Source organism: Gopherus flavomarginatus, chromosome 7, assembly GCF_025201925.1.
Source record: "Gopherus flavomarginatus isolate rGopFla2 chromosome 7, rGopFla2.mat.asm, whole genome shotgun sequence".
Lineage (NCBI taxonomy): Eukaryota > Metazoa > Chordata > Testudines > Testudinidae > Gopherus > Gopherus flavomarginatus.
Window position 1 is genome coordinate 7,608,277 of NC_066623.1, and position 22,705 is coordinate 7,630,981.

The following is a 22,705-nucleotide window of genomic DNA, read 5'->3' on the forward strand; positions in this document are numbered from 1 at the left end:
TGTCATAATTACTTTGTCTTGCCTCTTGCATATTGCCCATCTTTGCTCCCAATACTTCTTAGTCTTGATAATGATTGCAATGAAAAAAGTAATCTCATAATCTGATTAAACTATTATCCCAGGATAAAATTTGCATGCATTTGCTTTTAGAAGAAAATGCAAACTTAATAATATTGGATATAACTATTGCAGCTCAAAGCAGAAGCTAAGTTAAAAATAGGAAATTAGAGATAGTAAAATATCCTGTGAGTTCTCATTGTTAAGCCAAGGAGTTTGTGTGAAATTCTGCTTTTACACTGAGCTTCATCTTTGGATGTGTGTATGCTATGCCACAGTTATTGGAATCTGATTTTGCTGAAGAAAAATATATATGCCTTTGGCCCTGGGAATTTTGATGGTTTTTTGCCCTGCTTATGATATTCTGTGTTTTCCAGTTCATAGACTACTGCTCTGAACAAGTGGGAAGTATTTATTAAATAGTAAACAGCTTTATCTAAATGTAGATAGTCAAGGTTGGTATGTCCAAAGCTTGACATACTTTTTTGTCCCTTTTGCAGAGTCCAATGTAATTTGAGGGATTTTTAAAATAAATACATGTGCTACTTCTGCTTTTGTAACTGGTTTGTTGTACTTTTAAATAAAAACACACACAATACACAAAGTACTCTTATGACTATCATAACCTGATACAGTATCAGTGCTCCTAAAATACTTTTTTGTGACTCAGAGCCAGAGATTAATGGTTACCATAAATCTTAAAATAGAGGGGTTGTCTGTCAATGTAATGGAAGAAAACACCTGACTTTAAAGCAAGAGATTCCAGTTTCAAACTTCTAGATTTCAGAGTTTTGTTGTATACAGAGTTCAGAAAAGAAATGAAATTCAGATTTAAGAATTCAGTTAAATAGCTTTTATAACAATGCCTGAAGTATTCTAATCTAACCTTGCAGAACCACCATGAAGATGCATATAACTTACTTAGCTAATTCTTACAATGTTGATGGGAAAACTTAATTTCCTGTCAAATTACTTGTCCCAGGCAAGTGATCAAACACTTTTTTTTGTAAAGATGTCCCTAATACAGGTTCGTCCACCCAAATGAAACGAGGATGGATAGTAATCTTTAAAATTTCAGAAGAGATCTTTTAACCATTTGAAAGCCCCATTTGTCACATTCTCCTACTCCTGGATAGAGTCACTTCACTGCATGTTAAACAATGGGGACCTTTGTCTGGCTTGTTGAAGGTTGTATTGCCCCTTTAATGGCAGCTAGAGTGTTACCTGCTGTGTGGAGACAGCTTCATACCAGGTCAGCGTGGGGACGCTAGGTTACCAGAAGAGAAGAGAACTGTTTATGCCCACATCTATGCAGTAAAAGCCCTCTTTTTCTCACCTGGACCAGGCTAAGCAGTGCCCACTTTCCCACTCACGGAAGTAGTTGAAATGCCAGATTTCATCATGATCAACTGTGAGCATTATGCTAGTCTCCCCTTTTCTTGGGGGTTAGGAAGGATCTTTTCCCTTACCATCAGATTGACCAAGACAAGGTGGATTTGCTTGCCTTCCCCATAGCAGGTTGAGGGCTTAATGGGGGACAAAGATCAAAAAGGACAGGAGTTAGGCTGTGATTATGTACGCTTGGGACGGATGTCCAATACAGGTGCTTCATAGGGAATGGATATGGTGATCAGATAAAATGGATTGGGAAAGCAGCTCCCTGGGTATATGTAGATGAGTATGGAATTACCTGCACTGAACAATTTTATCTGCCAGATTCTCCTAGTCATGTAGAAATAAAGTTTCAGCATAATTAAAGCGTATCCAGTGTCTGCTGTCCTTCCAGCATAGCCGGACAATGCTTATAAAGGCCTTCTGTTTGGATTCTTTGTTACATGTAGTAGGCTAGATGGTAGTGTAGTAAATATCACAAATAGACTTGTCCAGAAAATGCAGGTTGCCATAGAGAAGCACATTTTATTACCCTTTTAAAGGTCACAAAGTTATAGCATACTTGACTTAATGTTTTTTTATTAAGTGCTATCTGAAAAGCTTTCGGAAGCCTTACTGCGTTTAAACAAAACCACTGTTTTAACCTTATTGGTAGCTAGTGATGTTTTTACTTTTTGGCAGTTGAAGGGCATAACATTGACTCTTTTTTAAATACTATAAATTGTTACCACTTTGCTCTCTTGGAAGTTACAATTTAATAATGCTACAGTTTCTTGAATGAAACAAGCATTAGTTTCTCTGTCTAAGAAGTAAGTTTCCAGCCATGTGCAAACAGAACCATTTTTCACTGGTGTCAGCTGTTGTACCACAAGTGATGTATTGTACCTTGTTTTTTGTCCCTTTTGTATGGTGGGTTGGTTTCTCAGTGTCCCGGGAGAAATTGTATGACACTTGCACTTTAACTATAGGCTGAGTGAGGGGTACTACAGGAAGGCTCTGACAGAGGTCTTGAAATTAAGTATAACTGATTTTTTTTTATTCTGACAGTTTATTAATTCTGTAGTAGAAACCTGTTAACTTGGTTAATTAGTTGCACCACAATGTTCTTAAGATAGACCAGTGACAATTATTAACACTAGTATGTACTTGATTGAACTGGTTTAAAAGCTTGTTTTCACATCCTCCTTTGTTTAGCCATACTTCACGCTGGAATGATATTTATAACTGCATTAAAAGGGAGAAAACCCTGTGTGGCTGAGAAACAGATGCTTGGTAATGCCTATGGCACATAAACCATATTTTAATGTTGTTTTTCCCCCTGAGTGAGTAATTGATTCAAATATTAATTCATTGTGGAGTTACAAATATCTTTGTGGTCACTAAATTAATTCTCAGATGTATATATTCACAGCTCCTAATGAGTATGAGGTTTTAAAACTATTTTTGAAGGGAACTTTCCCTTTAAGCATGCAACTTGTTTTAGGCTTTGGTAGCCAGAGAGTAATAACTATCAAGTATAAGACAACTGAATTCTTTGGCAAATGTTTCTTTTTGTTTTCCTTCTAACTTTTTTGCCGGTTTGAATAAATCCCTGATGTATAAATTTCTCCTTTTTAGTGGTGGATCGTCTGGGCTGTGATCCTCGAACACGTTTCCATGTTCCTCCAAATACCAAGCAGTGGATTGCCTTGCTGCAACGAGGAAACTGTACATTTAGAGAGAAAATATTGCGAGCAGCTTCACATAATGCCACAGCTGTGGTCATTTACAACAATATATCCAGTGAGGAACCTGTCACTATGACTCATCAAGGTAAATAGTATGAAGTCTGTTTCTCTTTTGTCCGCTTTGCCCTCTGGATATTTTTCTGCCATATAAACTATTTTTAAAGCACTGTTGACCAGGCTTTGGAGCTGTGCTCCAGCTTCGCTCCAGCTTCAGGCAAAAACCTGCAGCTCCATTGCTCCAGAGCTGCTCTGCGCTCCAGCTCTGGGCTCCGCTCCAAAGCCCTGTTGTTGACATAGTATACAACTACTTCTTAAGTGTTTGTACCCTTGGTTCTTTGCAAATATGAGCAAGTACACAATATAGTGAAATACAATGAATACATCTGGAACTGTTTTTTTTTTTTTATTATTATTTTTAAACCTCCAGAGGAATACTCTTATCCACTGAGTAACTTCTTTTCTTTCCCTTTTTTGGGATCTTAGAGCTATCACTTTTGTTTCAAATCTTAGAGCTATTGCTTATTGGAGAGGCAGAAAACAAAACAGTGTATAACAGTGAAGAGCTGTAACTTTATACGAAACATCTGAGAGTGAAGAATTTTTATAGTAATGGGACTTATAGTGGAGTTTTGAAGGCTGGGGGTGTGCTCCTGTTTTGTTTTGTTTTTTGTTTTTGTTTTTTGTTTTTTGTTTTTTTGGCACAAGCATTCCTAGGTTGGTGTTGGGACCCATACCGCCCTGAGATCATGCATATGGCCCACAGAAGCACTTCATCCTGGGCAGCTTCTGTTTTACTTGCTGTGCTTCCCTAGCAAAACAGAATACACTGCTACCTGGTAAGCAATAGGAAGAAGACCCACTGATCCATATTAACATGTGGAATTGGGACAACATTGGCGAAATAGATACTACACATCAAAAAAACAGGGTTTGGGTCAAAATAAAAAGCATAGGTTTATTCATGCTGTATATCTCAGGTTGTCGGCATCGTTTATGTAGTTATGTAACTTTATTAAAATACACCTCTACCTCGATATAACGCTGTCCTCAGGGGCCAAAAAATCTTACTGCGTTATAGGTGAAACTGTATTACATCGAACTTGCCTTGATCCACCGGAGTGCGCAGCCCCGCCCCTCCAGAGCACTGCTTTACCGCATTATATCCGAATTTGTCTCATATTGGGTTGTGTTATATCGGGGTAGAGATGTATTGTCCCATGTCCCACAGGGGTGGCACTTCAGATTTTGGGATGAGGAGGTAACTTCCAAGCAGGGGTTGAATCACTTGGATTTTTTTGAAAGAGAAAATGTCTATTTTTGGAGCATTTGTTTTGATTAGTTCCTGTATTTTTAACAGTACATATAGATTTATTACAACAAAATTAACAACATAGGGCAAATAGGCAACTTTTAAAGCTAAGCTAAAAACCTTTGCATGCAAACCCAATACCAATAAAACCTAATTTTCAAGTCTTTAAAGCAAAGTTCAGAACACCCAAGAGAAATACAGTAAAATATTACTGATCCCACAGCCTTGATGTATAAATCTTTTAGCCTTTACACAAGTGGCAATGCAGTCATACAGTATGATACATTACTGTTACGAAGCAAACTTGGACAAATTGGTAAGGAGTACAAAAGAGTAGCACAGCCGTGTAGGGGCAAAATCAGAAAGACTAAGGCATAAAATGAGTTAAGTGTATCAGGGAACATAAAAGGTGGTAAGAAGGTCTTTAAATACATTAAGAACAAGAGACAGACAAAGGAACTATAGGTCCTCTGCTTAGCAGGGAAGGAGAGCTAATAACTGGTGACATGAAGAAGGCCGTGGTGTTTAATGCCTATTTTGTTTCAGGTTCACTAGAAAGGTTAATGGTGACTAGATATTCAACTCAATTAATAGTAATAACAAGGGGGAAGGAATGCAAGGCAAAATAGGGAAAGAACAGATTTAAAGACTATTTAGATGTATGCACTTCAGCAGGACCTGATGAAATTCATTCTAGGGTACTTAAAGAACTAATTGAAGCAATCTTGCAACTGTTAGCCGTTTTTTTTGAGAACTCATTGAAGTTGGGTAAGGTCTCAAAGGACTGGAAAAGGGCAAACACAGTACCTATAGTTAAAAAAGGGAACAAAGAAAACCCAGGGAACAGTAGTCCGGTCAGCTTAACTTCAATACCTGGAAAGATAGCGGAACAGATTGTTAAACAATCAGTTTGTAAGCACTTAGAGGAAATAGGGTTGTAAGGAATATCCAGTATGGATTTGCAAAAACAAATCCATGTCAAACCAATCTAATTTACTACTTTGACAGGATTACTGGCCTACTGGATTTGCAGGGAAGGAACCAGTAGATGTAAGATATCAAAAGCCATACTAAAAAATCAAGATGATTCTTGGGGTACCAAGTACTGTGAATCATGTCATTACCCCCTGCCTTCGTCATGAGGGAGTCTTGCCTATGCCTTGTTGGATGTCAGCTCCTTTACACCACCAGCCTTTCTCAGGCTCTCGCTCGAACTCTCTCCTCTAGGGGAGGCCAGCCCTGTTTTCATCTTGCAGGCTAACAATAGATGCGCCCCTCTCCCTAAGTCCTTTTGAAGTGTTCCACTGAGATATCCAGCCCGTTTAATTGGCAACGTACAGAAATTCCAGATCCTCTGCCCCTGGAGGAGCAGTGTGCCCCAGTTTACTAGTTTTACCTTAAACCACCACTCCTGTAAACCAGTGGTTCTCAACAAGGGGTACGCAGAGGTCTTCCAGGGGGGTACATCAACTCATCTAGATATTTGCTTAGTTTTACCACAGGGTACATAAAATGCACTGGTGAAGTCAGTATAAACTAAAATTTCATACAGGCAATGACTTGTTTATGCTGCTCTGTATACTGAAATGCATGTACAGTATAAAATAAATCAATCAGAATATAAATTATGTGGTAAAAATGAGAGAGTAAGCAATTTTTCAGTAATAGTGCTGCAACACATCTGTATTTTTGACACTTTTTGTAAGCAAGTAGTTTCCAAGTGAGATGTACCTTGGGGATATGCAAGACAAATCAGACTCCTGAAAGGGGTGCTGTAGTTTGGAAAGATTGAGAACCACTGCTGTAAATCACACAGCACTGGTAAGCCCTTATAATAAAACAAAAGTAGATTTATTTAAGAAAGACTAAAGATTTAACTAGAAATGAGAGTGGTGGCAACAAATGGTTACAATACAAAACAAAATAAAATCATAAAATGCAAAACGCTATCTACACTTAATAGTTACCTTCCCTATCTAATAAAGTACATCCCCTTCCCCTGCCCCATGATCTGGCAGTTGCAGAACTGGCTGGCTTCACAAGAACCAGGATCTAGTTTTTCATGAGATCACAGTGTTCCTCCAGGTGTCTCCTGAGTGAAAAGATCCACAGGACCTCACTCCTCTGTTACATTGAAAATCATTTGATTCTATGCACTGGCAGAGTGAACTCCTGTCTTGTTGTAATGGTGTTTGTTTTTGTTTTTGTTTTTTTTTTTAACCTTTAAGTTCAGTTGTTTGAAGTTGCTACTCATGGCTCTCCCCTGAAAGTCTTAGTATTGCACAAAACTATACAACTGAGCCTTGCATTGTGTCACGTCCCCTGGTGACTACTTTCTACTCCAAGTCCATAAAGCATACTTTCAATATAAATAGATTATTCCTTAAATATTACCCATGCATACAGCTTGAAACATTTATAAATCTTGAAAAGTTATGAGCTTTCTGTAGATATTTTACATGTTACTCCTTATAGCTAAATATCCTGTAAGATGTGTTTGGTGTAGTGAATTCTTTGCAAAGGAGCATATGTGTCATGGGGCAGCTCATTTGACCTAAATGGTACCCCTGATTCTCCAACTAGGCCCACAGACCAGTATCTTTCTAACTCATAATGGCAACTCTGAGTCCAGTTTGCCCTGTAGCCTCAATTGTTACCTTCTCCCTATCAACTCTTTCCAAAGAAAAGCCTTGACAAATATGTATAAAGAGACTAAATATGTAGGTCTAATAGCATGTACTGAAAATAGCCACATCCAGTCACTGAAACAAATTCCACAGCAGCCAGGGGACCCGTTGCATTTCCCACCTCAGATTATCTCAACTGCTGTGGTATCTTGTGAGGAGAGGTAGTTTCTTGGGTACTTGGGAACCAAACCATTTGAGGCTTGGATACACAAATCTTGCACATAAAAACAGAGTCCATAAAGATTTACCTTGAATGTTTTGGTGCTTTTTGAAGGGTACCTGTCCCCTTGTGGATTTCAGCAAACAATCCTCCCTTAGGTCAGTTTTTTTTGGCATGGTGAAAAATATTTCATCCAACTCATTCTTTCTTTCCATTTCATACTGAATATAGATTTAAACGTTTGAAATCTATGGAAATGCATGTATATGCACTTTCTCAATATACTTCTCCAACAAAGTACAAATCTTTTTTGATGGCCAGATATCAATTGTCACTCTCCAATCAATATTTTCTTCATATTAAATTAAAACAACTGACATCTTTTACAGCAAAAGCTGTTTGATTTTATATGCTCTGGTAGTATATTAAGTCTCTGACGTTCAGGTTTTAATGCTACACTGTCTCCCAGAGCCAACTAGCGAAAGAGGTATTGACCTCAGTGAGCTTGTATCCACTAACAAAAAACTGCTAAGCTTAGTTACAATAGGTGTTTTTGTTGTCTCTTCCATATCTATATCCCTCTGGTAATATGTTTTTATATATATATATCTCCACATATCCTGGTAAATGACCTCTCTTGGGTAAATGAAGGACATCTTTCCCAGAGCAGTTTATATTAGAAAGGTTGGGACATTACTGGCAGGAAGGCAGCTTTATCAGTGGTTTTGCTTGCTGCTTTTATTCAAGCAGAACAAATAATATCTAATGCACAGAGAGAATATGTGGCAGGGGAAAATATTTAGTAGCTGTCTCTTTATAGTCAGTAATGGGAATAGGAAGGAAATGCAGGTAGAATAAAAGTAGTGTTAATATTATTATTTTTTAAATGTGCTTGTGTAGTAGAAACTTAAATTTAAGTGTTACTAAATCACTGATTTATTCTCAAGTTCAGGTAAATCTTGAATTTTTTTTGTAATTTTAAATCTATGTAGAAGTGCTGTAATCTTAAATTTGAGATTAGCACAGCTTCTGTCCTTTTCATCTACTTTATCGTCTTCGCCTTGTTAGTTGGGGAAGTTGGCTCTTCGTCTTGACAGGAACTCTTGAAGACCAAGTGTTTCTTCCAAGCTGACATCGACGTTCTTCATGTCGTCCTTGAGCAACTTGAAGCACGTTTTTCTGGGTCTCTGTCATGGTCTCTGTCCTGTGACTACTAGATCTTGTACTCTGACGACCACCTCCTACATATCATTGTCTCATATGACCCAACCATCTCAGTTGATGCTCCCTCAGCTTTTTCAAGATGAGGGCTACCTGCAGCATGGCTCTTAACTGTTTTGCGTCTTAAAATAAAATTTATTTAAATGAGAACTAAAGCACCAAAATAAAATTACTAAATTCCATTGATTACTGATTCATTGTTGCCAAAGTTACGGAAATTTTTTCCTTAAGTCTTAACACTAAATCTAGCATTACATCTTTACATCCAATGTAGACTTTGGATTAAGCCTTTAAAGTAATCAGAACAAGCTCACTGCTTCATTGCACCCTTGGAGAAGTAATGCCTCCCTTCTTGAGAGAGAGAATATCCATTCAGTGATATACGATTGACTCTTTTCATTCTGCTTTTAGAATTAAGACTGTAGCTTTTTAGAGGATGAATCTTACACCCCACCCCATCCCTCCCAAACCAGGGAAGTGTAAATTACAGATAAAGGGGAAAATATATAAAAATCAGATTCTGTTCTCTGATAAAAGAATAATGGTTGATGGAGGAAAATTCATGTTTGTTTTGAAATGCGCTCAGAGAAGATGGGTGTGTTCTTGGTTACTGGTTCAAAGGCAAAACGGGCAGTGGATGACAATGACTTCAGCTCACTAATGGCTGCTGAGGGATCTCAGTCAAGTTCAGAGGTGACAGGTCTCTAAAGTTCATGCTGCCACTGTAGTTGCCATGGTAATGCTTGTTGGCAGGCACTTGGACATCAAGAAGGGGAATGGATATAGAAGGAGAACTATCCTCTCTCCAGAAAAGTGGTGATTTCAAGTCAGGATTCAGGGATATTGGTGCAACAATTAAGAGAAGCTTGAACCAGATCTGTTCTTGCTATACTGTTGTTTATTATTCCACTCAGGCATCAAAATTTATTCTTAAAAGGATGTGCAAACATGTTGGTAGAAAGCTGCATAGGTCTTAAGCACTCCAATTTATCTTATTGTAGATCTGGAGTATCCAAAGCCAGTAGAATAATGGCAGATCAACAAGAAAAATAAGTTTAGGGGTTGCTAATGCCCATTAAACCCACTTGAGCATAAACAGTCCATTGACTCAGACCAAAGCCTTCCTCCCCCACCCCCCGGATCAGTGAGAATTCCACCCATGCATTCCCAAATTCAAAGTGAATTTTACTCTAGCCTGCCAGGCTTATGCAAAAATCAAACAAAAAGCTAGTGGTTCAGATTGTGTCATCTTAAAATTTAGCTCGCATCAACGTGTTTTTACTTGTTGAAGTTAGATAACATGATTTTAAGGCCATGCGGTCGGTCTGACTTTCTTTATATATAATCTTGTGAGTCTTAAATGATGCAGGATGACAGTCAGAGATATGGCTGGCTTTTCAGGCTGCCAGTGGAATATGAAGAATGGGATTGGCGTTAAGCAGTCTTCTCACTGTATCTCTTGGACGCACATAATCAAAATCTATCATGCAGTAGATGGAGTTGTCTGACCAGATAATGGGTCCCAAACAGGAGTGTGTTTGAAGCACACACCTTGGAGCATAAAGGAGCTATCGTCTCATTCTAAGACAAGCGAGAATGTCTGTTCCATAGTATTAAGGAGACTGGGAAAGCAATCTGGGACACTGCCAAAGTGCTTTTCATGTGCTGTGTATTTCAGCCAACACTGAAATACCTGTAGCCACTGGTAGAACTGGTTTGTTTTCAGAGGATGGAGAAGTTACATCCTCTTACCGTTGTGAAAAGGCCCAGGAGATTGTTAATAACCATAAGCAGCCTAATATTGTTTCTTATCCACAGACTAAACCTCCAGCAGTAGAGTGCCCCCCAGTTCCTTGGGTTTGTTTGTCACATGGTTTTGTAGCAATTTCAGATTCAGATAAGGTTGTTCTCTTGCCATTCCTATTGTAGACTTAGCTATATTTATTTGAGAGGACTCTTAGATTGAAGTTTCTCTGTGGGGATATATTGCCTACAAGAAAAAAAATATCTCCAATAGGAATCCATTATTTTCTGGCTCCAAAATCATTTGGAGAAAATCGAACCCGCTATCCAGAAGTAGCAAAGATGGTGTTGGCTGCTAGCATCACCTCACTGTTATGGGATGAATTAAATTAAATATTTGGTTATCAAACTAAAAACACCTTGGTAAGAATCTGTTCTCCTATGTCCTGCATTAAGCTAATATTTTGATTTATCAAGATTATAGATTTTTTTAAAGCAAATTTTAGATGTAACAATAATTATAGGCCCCAAGGCTATAACTTTTGGACACTGTTCTATTGACAATTCTACCAAAAAAAAAAAAGCTTTAAAATATGAATATGAACTTCTTATGAAATAGGAAAAAATGTTTCACATAAAATAGTGAAGTTAGTTGATGAGAACAGAGGCATGAGTTTAATTGATAGTGATAGCTGCCTTATTTAGCTTCCTTATTCTGCCCAATGACAAGGTTATCTTCCTCCTTGGTTCAAAACTAAAGATCTTAACACTTTGTACTACCCTATGTCTGAACACAGATCCAGTTTTTAGAGTTTCATGGTACATTTAAAAAGTTTGTCTATTAATCTTGTCGTATCACTCTTCCTGCCCTTTGGCATTTCTTTAAAGACTGGTAAACTTTTTACGACACAGAAGTGGGGATTATTAAGAAACAGAATGCAAGTATTCATTGTGGTTTTATTTTTAAGATCTGTTTTTCTCCCCCATGCCTTACTTTCTGTGTTCATTATATTCTACCCTGGCTACGCTACATTAGGTCAGAATGTAGATTGTGATAAGCACAATACTGAAATCACTGTTAGAAGACATCCAGAAAATGCTGTTGAACTAGTAAATACTTAACACATAGCACTTTAAACGTATAAAGCACTTTACAAATCTTATAACTAATCCTTGCATTGCTCCTGTTCGGCAGGTATGCAAGTATTATCTTTCTTTAACATATGTGGTTAAATGACTTGTCCAAGGCCACACATGCTCAATGGCAGTTCTAGGACTAGATCCCAGCTCTCCTGATTTGATCTTGTGCCATAAACTCAAGACACTCCACTTCTTGTCTGGTGAGCACTGGATTGGCTGGAAAATTCAACTATGTAAGCAAGGGATGTTGCTGTTAGTCACAGAGATGAAAGCTGAACAAGAAGTAATGCTAATGTAACAGAAAATGAAGAAGTGTGTGGGCTAGTGTGAGGAGACCCACTGATTATTCTCAATCTTTTGAAATGAGTTTTTGTAGTTGCTAGTGAACTGCAGAGAGCAAATGAAGCAAATATTGAAGATGTTCCTTGCAGTGGTGGCCTGCTATTGTAACTTATCTCCAGACGTGTTCTACTGTGCTGAAGATAAAATTGTTTGTTTGAAATATTTGCTAATAACCTTTCAATTGAAGTCTTCTCTTGTGTTAGCTCATTTCTGTATCCGTAACCTTGTGGATCCAGACTGCCATCTGTTTGCTCTAAATGCAAAATCTTAAGTGACCTCATACTCTCTTGTAATAACAGACTATCATATCTGACTGGCACAAATTCTAGGCGGTCAGTGAACGGTGCCTTAACATTGCTGAGGTTATGGTTAAAATTTTGTGCGTTTGAAATTGGGAGCTTATTTTCGGTATCTGTAGGAGGTGGAGTTGTAGCATTATAACTAAGGCTACGAGTATGTCATGGAGGTCACAGAAGTAACGAAATCCGTGACTTCTAGAGATCTCAGTGACATTGGAGTGCTGCAGCAGCCCAGCCCCCACCGGCAGCAGGGGGGCCACAGCTCCCTGACGCTGCATGCAGTGGGGCAGGGTGCAGGACCCTCCTCCCTCTCCATTTTGTCAGGGATATTTTTACTAAAAGTAAAGGACAGGTCACAGCTTCAATGAATTTTTGTTCATTGCCCGTGACCTGTCCATGACTTTTACTAAAAATGTTCATGACAAAATCGTAGCCTTAATTATAACTTTTCCATTAACTTGTGTGTAAAAGGAAGTATGGTTGCTCACATTTGAGTGCTTTCTTGTATAGGGGATTTCAGCCTTGATCAACAGAGATGGTAAAATGCCTAGAAATATAGTAATCACTAGAAGTGAGATATGAACACAGGGTTTCCTCTTTTTCAACTCATGTAACTTGCTCTAGAATACGGGCTATTTGATCGATAGCTTTCTCTCTCCCCTCCCTCCCATCATGTTGATGTATTTATAAGCAGTAACTTAACTGCAGGAACCACCCCCAAAAAAGAATGGGGACACGCTTCAAAGCGATATTGTCCTGATCAGCATATACAGAAGCAAAAATCAGGTCCCAGATGTCAAAATGGATGCCAAAAAGGTGACTTCCCTTTCAAATATTTTTAAGTAGACATGTCTGACATGTTGTTATTCTATGTATAATTAACCCCATCTATACCATATCATACCAAATCAACATGAAAAATTCAACTATGTGAATTTTAATTTGTTTGCCATTCTTGCAACATTTCTTAAAAATAAGGTATAAAATTCTTGTTGGATTGACTGCAACCTTAACTTTGGCATTGCTACTGTTCCTCTTTATCTAGGGAAGTGTAAGAGAGCTGTTTGTCCATTGAAGATAGACTGGTGAGCTGAACTGGTTAACCTACCATACTGTTGTATGATATAAATACCTAGATAATTAGAAACATAATATTGAATGTGGTGGTCAGCTTGAAGAATATCTGTTTCTATTGTAGGTTCCTTGCTCCTTGAAGGCATTATATAGAAATGTCCTGAGTACTAGTGTTTTCCTCAGGACCACTGAATCCCAAAATATTTTGATTTGCATGTCAATCAGTTAGGGCACACCACTTTTTTATTTAGTTTACTTTGTTGAGTTTTAAATAGGATTTAGTAGTGAGTAGATTTTTAGCATTGATCATTTTTCCATTTTCATTTGTAGCTGACCGAAATGCATTCATTCTTAATAAGCTATTCTGACATCAAAATTTATATTTGCTCAGGGTTTTCTGTGTCATTAACATTTTTCATTCCCTGATTGTTAGCTTTGCTTACTTTCCAGCAGTAGAAACTACATTTTCAGTCCTAATGCAAGTTCATTCCAAATGTTTTTGCTATGAAATATCCAATAAAATTTGTGCAAACAAAGGTGGTAAATATAGATGCAAAATGGGGGGGAGGGAAAAAGAAAGATCTATCATGGGTTTTTTTTTCCCTCTGAATAAGAGAGCAAAGTGAGAGCTTCTGCTTCTCCCAAGGCCAACCAGCTATTCATCATTCATGATGGCTCATGTAGTGCCTTGTTTGTAAATAAACATGCAAACTAGATCTCCTGAACAATTTCTTTTAGATTTATTAACCTCTTTTCCTTTATCAGTTGCTTTAGTTAAAGGAACACTTTCCATTTCTTAACTTATACTTTTGTCATGGTAACCATGTTAACTCACTTGATAAACCGTGGTGTGCTACAATGCAAAAGTTCTTTAAATATTTTTCTTAAAAGGTGACCACTAGCTAAGATGCAAATACTTAGAGGCAAGCTTTCAAATCAGTACATGGACATGACTCTTATTGATGAGAGCTGCATGATTAAATGGCATTGTCCTCCTGTGAAACTTCTCTTTTAGTTCCTTGTCCCCTGGATGCATTTTCTTCTGAACACACCCGAGTTTGAGTTCCTTTTTATTCTGGAGGCAACCAGAGCTATCATTCAGACATGCTTGAAATGTTAATAGGGATGTTAGTGGTACTAGGGGAAACAAGCATGGAAAGGGGCTGTCAAAGCAGCTTTAGCTGTCTTCATATAAACATATATTAAAATCCACTTTGGAAGATCACAGGAAGTGAGTATATCTCCAGGGCTACAAAATTCCTAGGCAAAAGAGGTTTGAGCAACAGATAGGAAAAGAAATGCTTCCTCTAAGAACTCTCCTCCATCTTCTATAGAGCACTCTCAGCAATCTGTTTCAAACTTTTTAAAATGTATGTTCTTCTCAGAGAGACCTCATTCACTGTAAAAGTGATCTGCCTGACTTAAACTGGTTCTCAAAAAGGAATGCATCACTTGAAAGTCAGATGTTAACAGACTACTGTATATGTTTCAGAAAAAGAGCAATCACATAAGATGAATGCTGTGGTAAAGTCAAAATCAGAGGTTCTCAAACTTTCTGTATTGATGACCCCTTTCGAACACTGAACCTCTGGGTGCGACATCCCCCTTAAAAATTAAAAACACATTTTTGATATTTAACACTGTTAAATACTAAATATAAACCCTATTGCTTAAAATGAATTTACCTTTTCTCACTGCTTTTAAATTAAGACCAAAACACTGTGGGTGGCAGGGCCAGGACCCCTTGTGTACAGGGGTCGGGGCTCACAGCATCCTGCCTGGGACTTAACTATCTTGAGTAGTTTTGTATCATCTGCAAATTTTGCCACCTCACTGTTGATGCCTGACTGGAATAATAAACTGTGGTATCCAGCTTATGATTTCATGAGCCTGTGAAATGCAGATGGTTAATTAGTATTTCCTAAATGTTCTTAGAACTGCAGCCCTGAAAACACACCTTATGGGGTAAAACCCATTAGTCTGTACCCTTTTGACTGAGAATACTAAATGTGGTAGATGCCAACAAGTTTCTTCAACGATCTTATGGAAATTTAGGATTTTTTCCTTCTCTTTCAGGATGTTTTGCATGAAGTAAACCCCTGTTTAAACAAGATTTAGCAATAGAATGTTTTTAAAAATAGTATGCACAGTATATCTACTCTTCAGTTGCACAAAAGGTAATCTAAATGGGTACATCTGTCAGACCTAGACATTAGTGTCAAAGTATGACCAATCTACTAGAATTCTTTGAGGACGTCAATAAGCGTGCAGACAAAGGAGATCCAGTGGATATAGTGTATTCAAATTTTCAGAAAGCCTTTGGCAAGGTCCCTCACCAAAGGCTCTTAAGCAAAATGAGCAGTCATGGGATAAGAGGGAAAGTTCTCTCATGGATTGGTTTCTGGTTAAAAGATAGGAAACAAAAGGTAGGAAGAAATGGTCTGTTCTTAGAATGGAGAGGTAAATAATGATGTCCCTCAGGGATCTATACTGGGCCCAGTCCTATTTAACATTCATAAATGATCTGGAAAAAGGGGTTAATGGTGAGGTGGCAAAATTTGCAGATGATACAAAACTACTCAAGATAGTTAAGTCCCAGGCAAGCCTTCATGCTTGTGCAAATAAGATTTACTTTGCATGTTTAAAGCATCTGTGATTGCTCTCTCTAAATCTGTAATACCCTTTCATATTACCTGAACAAATTCATTTTCTACCCCCTCAGCTCAACAGCTGTGTTTGTGCTCTGTTCTGAGTGGTATAATGCTAGTTCAGAAATCTGTCCTTCACAATCAAGGATTGATCCTCCCACAGACAGTGCATAGTGTGTGTCATTATTTTCATATGTATTGAAATGCTTTCAGAAGTACTCACATGACCGTGTAAGTGTCGGATTTTTTGCTGTTGTAATGCAAGAATGGAGAAATCTGGCTTCTGTAAAGACTGTCCATCTCATTCCAAAGCTCACTGTTTCCTAGTATTGAAAACTTCATTATGACAATTACATCTGCTACTATATGTTGTCAGATGGCCACCGGTGTGGTGCTCTGCTCTTGTTCGATAAGTCAGCTGTGTGCGTGTGTTCCATCTGTAGGCTGCCCCAGCTCTGCGCAGATAGCTGACACAGCAGACCCCTGAGAGAACTCCCAATAACCACAGATTCTAATAAGCTATGAAGGCATCCAGCCAGGTTTATTGTCAAATGAAGCACAGTAATAGTTCCCCGCAGATTGTACAGGACATACTACGAATATTTGCCCCCTAGGCCAGACAAAGAGACTGCCTCAGGGATGTATTCTTATACATAGGTACAAGTTACACATCGCTCCTGACGTATTGAGGTGCAATCCCCCTATGTAGTACGGTACAACTCTTCTACTCAGTAAGTTTCCACCTCTCACCTTGTACATGTTGGTTCGAACAAAACAACTCTATCCATCACATTACCCTTTTGACCCTGTCTTTAGTATGGGTCAGCTTGTTCCTTGTTGTCCGTGTGGAATGTGCAAGTATCCAAATGTTCTGATATCTAGTGTCCAGTACCTCTTAGGTATGTATCTTTTCGCAGCATCAGCCCTTTCCTTGCCAGCTTCTGTGAGCAGGGCCTGCCTCTGGCTCACAGCTTAACTTTGCTTTGCTAGTAAAGTCTTCACCATTACGTCAGGCCTTAGGCCTCATACCAGGTCTCGGATGTAAGGGTTTATGTTTCAGGGCCTCATTTTTCTACACTATATATGTTTTCCTACTCTGATAATTGAAATAAACTCTGCCCATTTTACAGTGGTATAAGTAGGGTGGGATCGGGAGGGAAGCTGTGTCAGGAGGTTTTCGGTGCAAATGCCCTGATGACAAATTGCCACCAGGTAATTAGGGTGGCAAGTAATGGCCACTCTTTAAAACTGTAGAATGCTTATTTCAAAGAACAAGACTAAATAGATGAATGTTCCCCTTTTAAAATCCATTGTAACACACACTAACTTTACAGGTTGTTTTTATTAAGTTACTGCCATAGAAGGACTGTTGTCACCAGACTTAAATGGTGTCAGCCTACTCTTTTTTTCAAATGGATTTTGCAAGAGTCAGATACTCACAAAACATTTATGTGCCTCTCATCATGTCCTCACCAGACACCGACTTGTTCAATCAGATGCTTGTGGACACTCCGGGATGCTGGCTGAGAATTTGTCACACAGTAGACGTCTACTAGCTCTCCTTTGGTGTCAGAACTCTAATGTTAATGCTAGCACTAACATAGGGACATAAAAATTGCGATACTGGATTAAATCTGACCCATGGTCTGTCTAATACAGTAGCCTGATTCCTGCAGTGGCCAATCCAATAAATTTTGGAAGAAGATTCAGTAGCCTTAGAAGAAAGTAAAAGTAGGAGGGAATAAACCTGAGACTGCTGCTGGAACAGTGGAATATATGAGAGAAAATGAGGATTCTTTTTTGAATAGCTGTCTCCCATTTTCTTAATCTTGTTTAGATTTAACTAGGAGTGAACACAGTCACTCTGTGATAATCCAAGGAGCTAACAAAATATAAAATTTTGGTAGTCGACAAAACTTTAATCTCACATAATTTAGTATGGGGGGGGGGAAATTCTTGGTCTGAGTTCCACTATTTCTTCACTATCTTCCTTATCGCTTTTTCCTTCCTCCTCACCCCATTGCTTTTCAGTTCTTCCCTTTCTTTAGTTCCTTTTATCACCTTTTGATTTGTTTCCCCTCTATCAAATAATAATTAAAAATTGTGTAATGATATTCAGCAAAGCATTAACCCCATACATTTACAGCCAGGCCTGCTGACTTGTATTTAATATAGGAAAAGCTACACTAATAGGAAATATGAGAATCATTTAAATTAAATGTTAGCCTCTGTGAGTGTTGCATCCTAGATCTAGTGTCTGTCTTTAGTTCACAGCGTGTGGCTGATTTTAGTGAAAATCTAGTTGTCTTTTTCCTGGAGAATAGCTTTGTTCTTGGCTGACTGAAATGTTTTCTCTCATTAGCATTTTGGGATGTGACTTCACTGTTAATGCATACTCTTATTTCTATAGATACTTTCAAAATTTTATGTTCAGTATTTCAGAGGGTTTTTTTCCTCTTTTGTAAGATGTGAAGCATTTGATAGACTTTTTCTCCCCTTCTCCATGGGTATTTGGTTAATCGGCTTTGTTAGTGTTAGCATACTAAAGAACTTTCCATCTTACAATTTCCACTGATTAAACATACAGAAAATTTTCACTCATAGGTACACAATCTGTGTTCCTTTTTTTCCTTAGGTTTTTTTTGGGGGGCTTTGTAGAGTCAGAAGCAGTAGAAGTGGTTTCTGTCTGTTTACCTTTGAATCCTTCCAGGTTAAAATTATATTGCAGAAGTGGCAAGGAATCCCAGTTATGGACCAGACTCCTTGTGCTAGGCATTGTACAAACACATGACCAAGACAGATGGTCTTTGCCCCAAAATTATGACAAAATAAAGGCTTCTGCAGTTGATTGAGAAAGAAACGGGGTAAGCTACTGAGCTCTTAGTCAGTTGTGCTTTGCTGATGGCTCCATAAATAACTTTTGTATTGGAACACTGATTTGGCTATTGCTGGCTGATATTCTGATGCACTAGAGCAGTGGTCCCCAACCTTTTCGTCTGGCGGGTGCCAGACAAAGGACCGTGGCGGCGGTGAAGCATCCGCTGAAATGCCACCAAATTTCTGCAGCGTTTCGGCGGCGACGCCTCTCAATGACGCCGCTTGCTGCTGACAAGTGACGTCATCGAGAGGCATCGCTGCCAAAATGCCGCAGAAATTCGGCTGCATTTCAGCGGATGCTCCACCGCAGGCCAGGATGCGGGCGCATTTAGATGCCCCCGCGGGTGCCATGGCACCCACAGGCACAGCGTTGGGGACCCCTGCACTAAAGGGATTCAAGGATGGCAGTATGTAACTAATTGGGATTCATAGCAAGACAGGGTACTCGGGCAAGGGTTCCCAAATTGTGGTACATGAGTTTAATGTTCCATCAACTCTCTTCACAACAACTCTTTCAGAAGGTAGTTTATGAACCAATAAAGTATGAGACCTGCTGTTCTAGGGAAAACACTGAGCATAAATAAATGGTCTGCTCTTGATCATCACGTGTCACCTATGAGCCATACTGTTCAGGGTTTCAGAAATGCTTAGTATATGCAGCACTGATGTGTTAACAGAGGTTTCCTCAGCCAAGGGACAGATGGCTCTTGTCTTGTACTCCTCTCAGCTGCAGGTACTGGGCCACTCCTGTACAGAGTAGGAAGCCAACTAATGCCCTGTTAATAGAATTATGGAGTTAAGGTGCTGACTGAGAATGGAGATACTGAAATAGAGGGTTTGGGCTTTCTGATCTCAATTTCTTCAACCCCTATCATCTAGTAAATATCACAGCAAATAGTTCCTACATTTTCATGTGAAACTGAAACACCCAATCTTCCGCAAGCATTGAGGGAATGCCTGTACATCAACAATCTACAGTGGATCTTCTGTGAATCTCTGGTGCTCTACTATTCAAATTAATTTTCTGTAACTTACGTTGGTTTCGGTTTGTTTAAAGCTTCAGATGAGTTATGTCTACTTTTCTTTAAAAATACTCCGTTCCGAATGAAATACTGGATTTTGCCTATTTTACACTTGCTCTTTTAAATGTGATGGTTTGATTACATTCTTTCCACCCTACTCATTTAAAATACTATAAACTGTTAAGCAATTAGGTCTTGTGGGTATATGGGGCGGTTTTTTGTTTTTGTTTTTGGTGGGGAACCCCTCTTGTTTGTTCTTGATGGGCTACGGAATTTGTTTTCAAGTAATTACCATGTATATCAATTCTGATGGTAGGGCTTTTCTTCTCTTCTGAAACTGGGGACAGGTACCATTCTGTCAACTATGCTTATGACACTGAGGAGCTCATTAGGACAATTTATTTGAGAGCTGTACATAGTGAGTCTAAGCATGAGCCATCATTACACTTCCCTGTTCAATGGCTGGTTTTCATAATAGGGAGTTCAGGGTTTAGGAGAGTTGTTAAATGTGTTCTCTGTGCTCCATTCTGTAGAGAAACATTACATGTTCTCTCTTCCAACCAGAAAGCAGGAGGTAAAAAGATTGCACTTTTCTTATCTAAGGCAAGCCCTTCCTCCTTCATACTGGTATAAAAAAATGTTCCCCTGCTTTTCTCCTTTTCTACAAGAAGAAAGGGAGACAAAAAAGATATGGGTGAAGAGAAGCTGTTCGGAACATAAGAATGGCCGTACTTGGTCAGACCAAAGGTCCATCTAGCCCAGTATCTTGTCTACCGACAGTGGCCAATGCCAGGTGCCCCGAGGGAGTGAACCTAACAGGTAATGATCAAGTGATCTCTCTCCTGCCATCCATCTCCACCCTCAGACAAACAGAGGCTAAGGACAGTATTCCTTACCCATCCTGGCTAATAGTCATTAATGCACGTACCTCTGTGAATGTATCTAGTTCTCTTTTAAACACATGGCTCTCTCCATCTGAGCCATGTATTCTCTCAATTTGTAGAGGTTCTTGACAGGTAAGTGTACTTCCCTCATGCTGTCCCTCTGGGCTCTCTAACATTCCTCCCTCTTCCCCCTCCCCCCCCGCCTCTTCCATCCTTTACACAGCTTCCCAGACTGTTGTTGGGGAGGCAATTTTGAGCCTCCTAATTTACTTACTCTGACCCCCACCACCTTTTCTGCTGGGCTTTTTTCTTTATAGGAGCTCTGTTTCCTGCTCTTTCTTTAGCTGCTTCCACCACATCTAGGGGCTCTGTCTAATCTGAGCCAGCAGCTCTGATTGTACAGCTGACAGGCCCTGCATTCAATCCTCTGCTTTCTGCTGAATCTTGACATTTGTTCTCCCCCCCCTCATCCAAACTTTATTCCTTGCTTTCCCTTACTCCAGAGTGACCTGGCCAGAAACTTCCTTTTGCTGCTTCACTAGTGGAGTCCCCACCTTCCATAGCTCTCTGTCCTTCCTCTTGCAGTGGCTTACCTAGGGTCACCAAAGAAGTCAAACCATTTTAGGGGAACCCTGCATCTTTCCAAAGCAGCTGCCACTCAACTCTGTGTACACTAAGGCAATCTCTATCAGGACTAATTCCTTAGCAGTCAACAGAAGCCTCATGGTACTGGATTCCCTAGACTAGTCAGAGTGATCCTAAAACTATTTCCAAAGGGCACACAGAGAAAAGGACTTGGTACCTCAAGGCAGTCAAGGCCATTAAAGGGTAATTCTTTATTCCTTAGCTACTCCTTCAGATGGACCACACCAAGAATAATCCATCATTCCTAAAGATTCTCACCCCTCTTCTAAGGTCCCTTTTATGCAGATCACCAAACTGTTCCACACATTATGAAGTTTGAAAGGTCATGGCTGATTTCCTAGGCTTTCTACCTTATGCTGTAACATGGCAAAGAGATAAAGCAGATGATGATGAGAAAATTACTTATTGGTAATCTTGGTCTGTCTTTCTCTTCACTCCATGGCTTTTCCTGGTCTAGAAATATTCAGTCAGATTACAAAGAGACAGTGCTCTCTTTATGGGCGGTGGCGAATTGTGTAATTGTTTACCTCCTGCTTCCTGGTTGCTTAATTGTGAAAATCACTGTAATGGGTTATTCTGGGAAGAGATTGGAGACAATGTGTTCATTAGTAGCCATGTGAGGTAGAACTTACGCACTAGCTACTGCAATAGCATTTTTTATTTGCATGGATAGAATTGTTTCATAGTTTTTGGTTCCTCTGTAGATAGAGATACAGGGGCAGAATTGTGGTTGTCCGAGTAACTTCAGTTACAAAATATGAAAATACACAATGTTTGGGTTGATTAACTATGACCTTAAATTTGAATTTCTAGGCTTTCTGACCTTTATCTTTTGATAACTATAGTAGTCTACTAAAGGCCTTTCCCATGAGGTAACAGAACAACAGCTTCATATCTAGATTTAGTTCTTTGACTGGAAACTTTGTTGCTCATTTGAGCTGGGAGCTTGTCTACTTCCTGCTCAAATGAGCAACATTTAGTTGCTCATTTAATCTGTCAGTCATTTAATCTGATTCATTGACACTGCAGGGGGAGTTTACCATATTCTCTGTGTTAGTTAAAATTTATAGGGCTACAACTTGGTAGTTAATTGCATGTACTTGTAGAAACCTATGCTGCTTCCCTCCCTCTTCAGATAGTTTATAGGCCCCCAACAGATTGCTGCCCCACTTGACACTGTGGTGCCTCCTGAAGGGGAAAACGGAGAATAACTTTTTCTCCCTTAATTACTTGGCTTCCTAAGAGATGTAATTATTCCTTAAAACACATTGCACTGTACATGGATGAGACCCATGAAGTTCTGTAACAAAACAACAATCCTAATAAATGCCATTTATTTCCTGTAGAAGTGAAAATTTCTAGTGGGATTTCTGTGGGATAGTATTTAAGTTTCAGGAGAATAAATATCTGCCCTGGTCTCATGGCTGAAGCTTTCAGGGTATCATACATAGATAAGAAATGTACCTTTTTTACACTAG

At 39.0% G+C, this 22,705-nt stretch overlaps 1 protein-coding gene across 1 annotated transcript in view; it reads left to right on the forward strand.

Annotated features, from left to right (window-relative positions):
* Window positions 1-22,705, forward strand: part of RNF130 (ring finger protein 130) — a 67,894-nt gene that overhangs the window by 12,550 nt on the left and 32,639 nt on the right. The window contains 1 exon segment of the mRNA XM_050961594.1: window positions 3,067-3,261. Within this exon segment, the coding sequence (XP_050817551.1) occupies window positions 3,067-3,261 (195 nt within the window).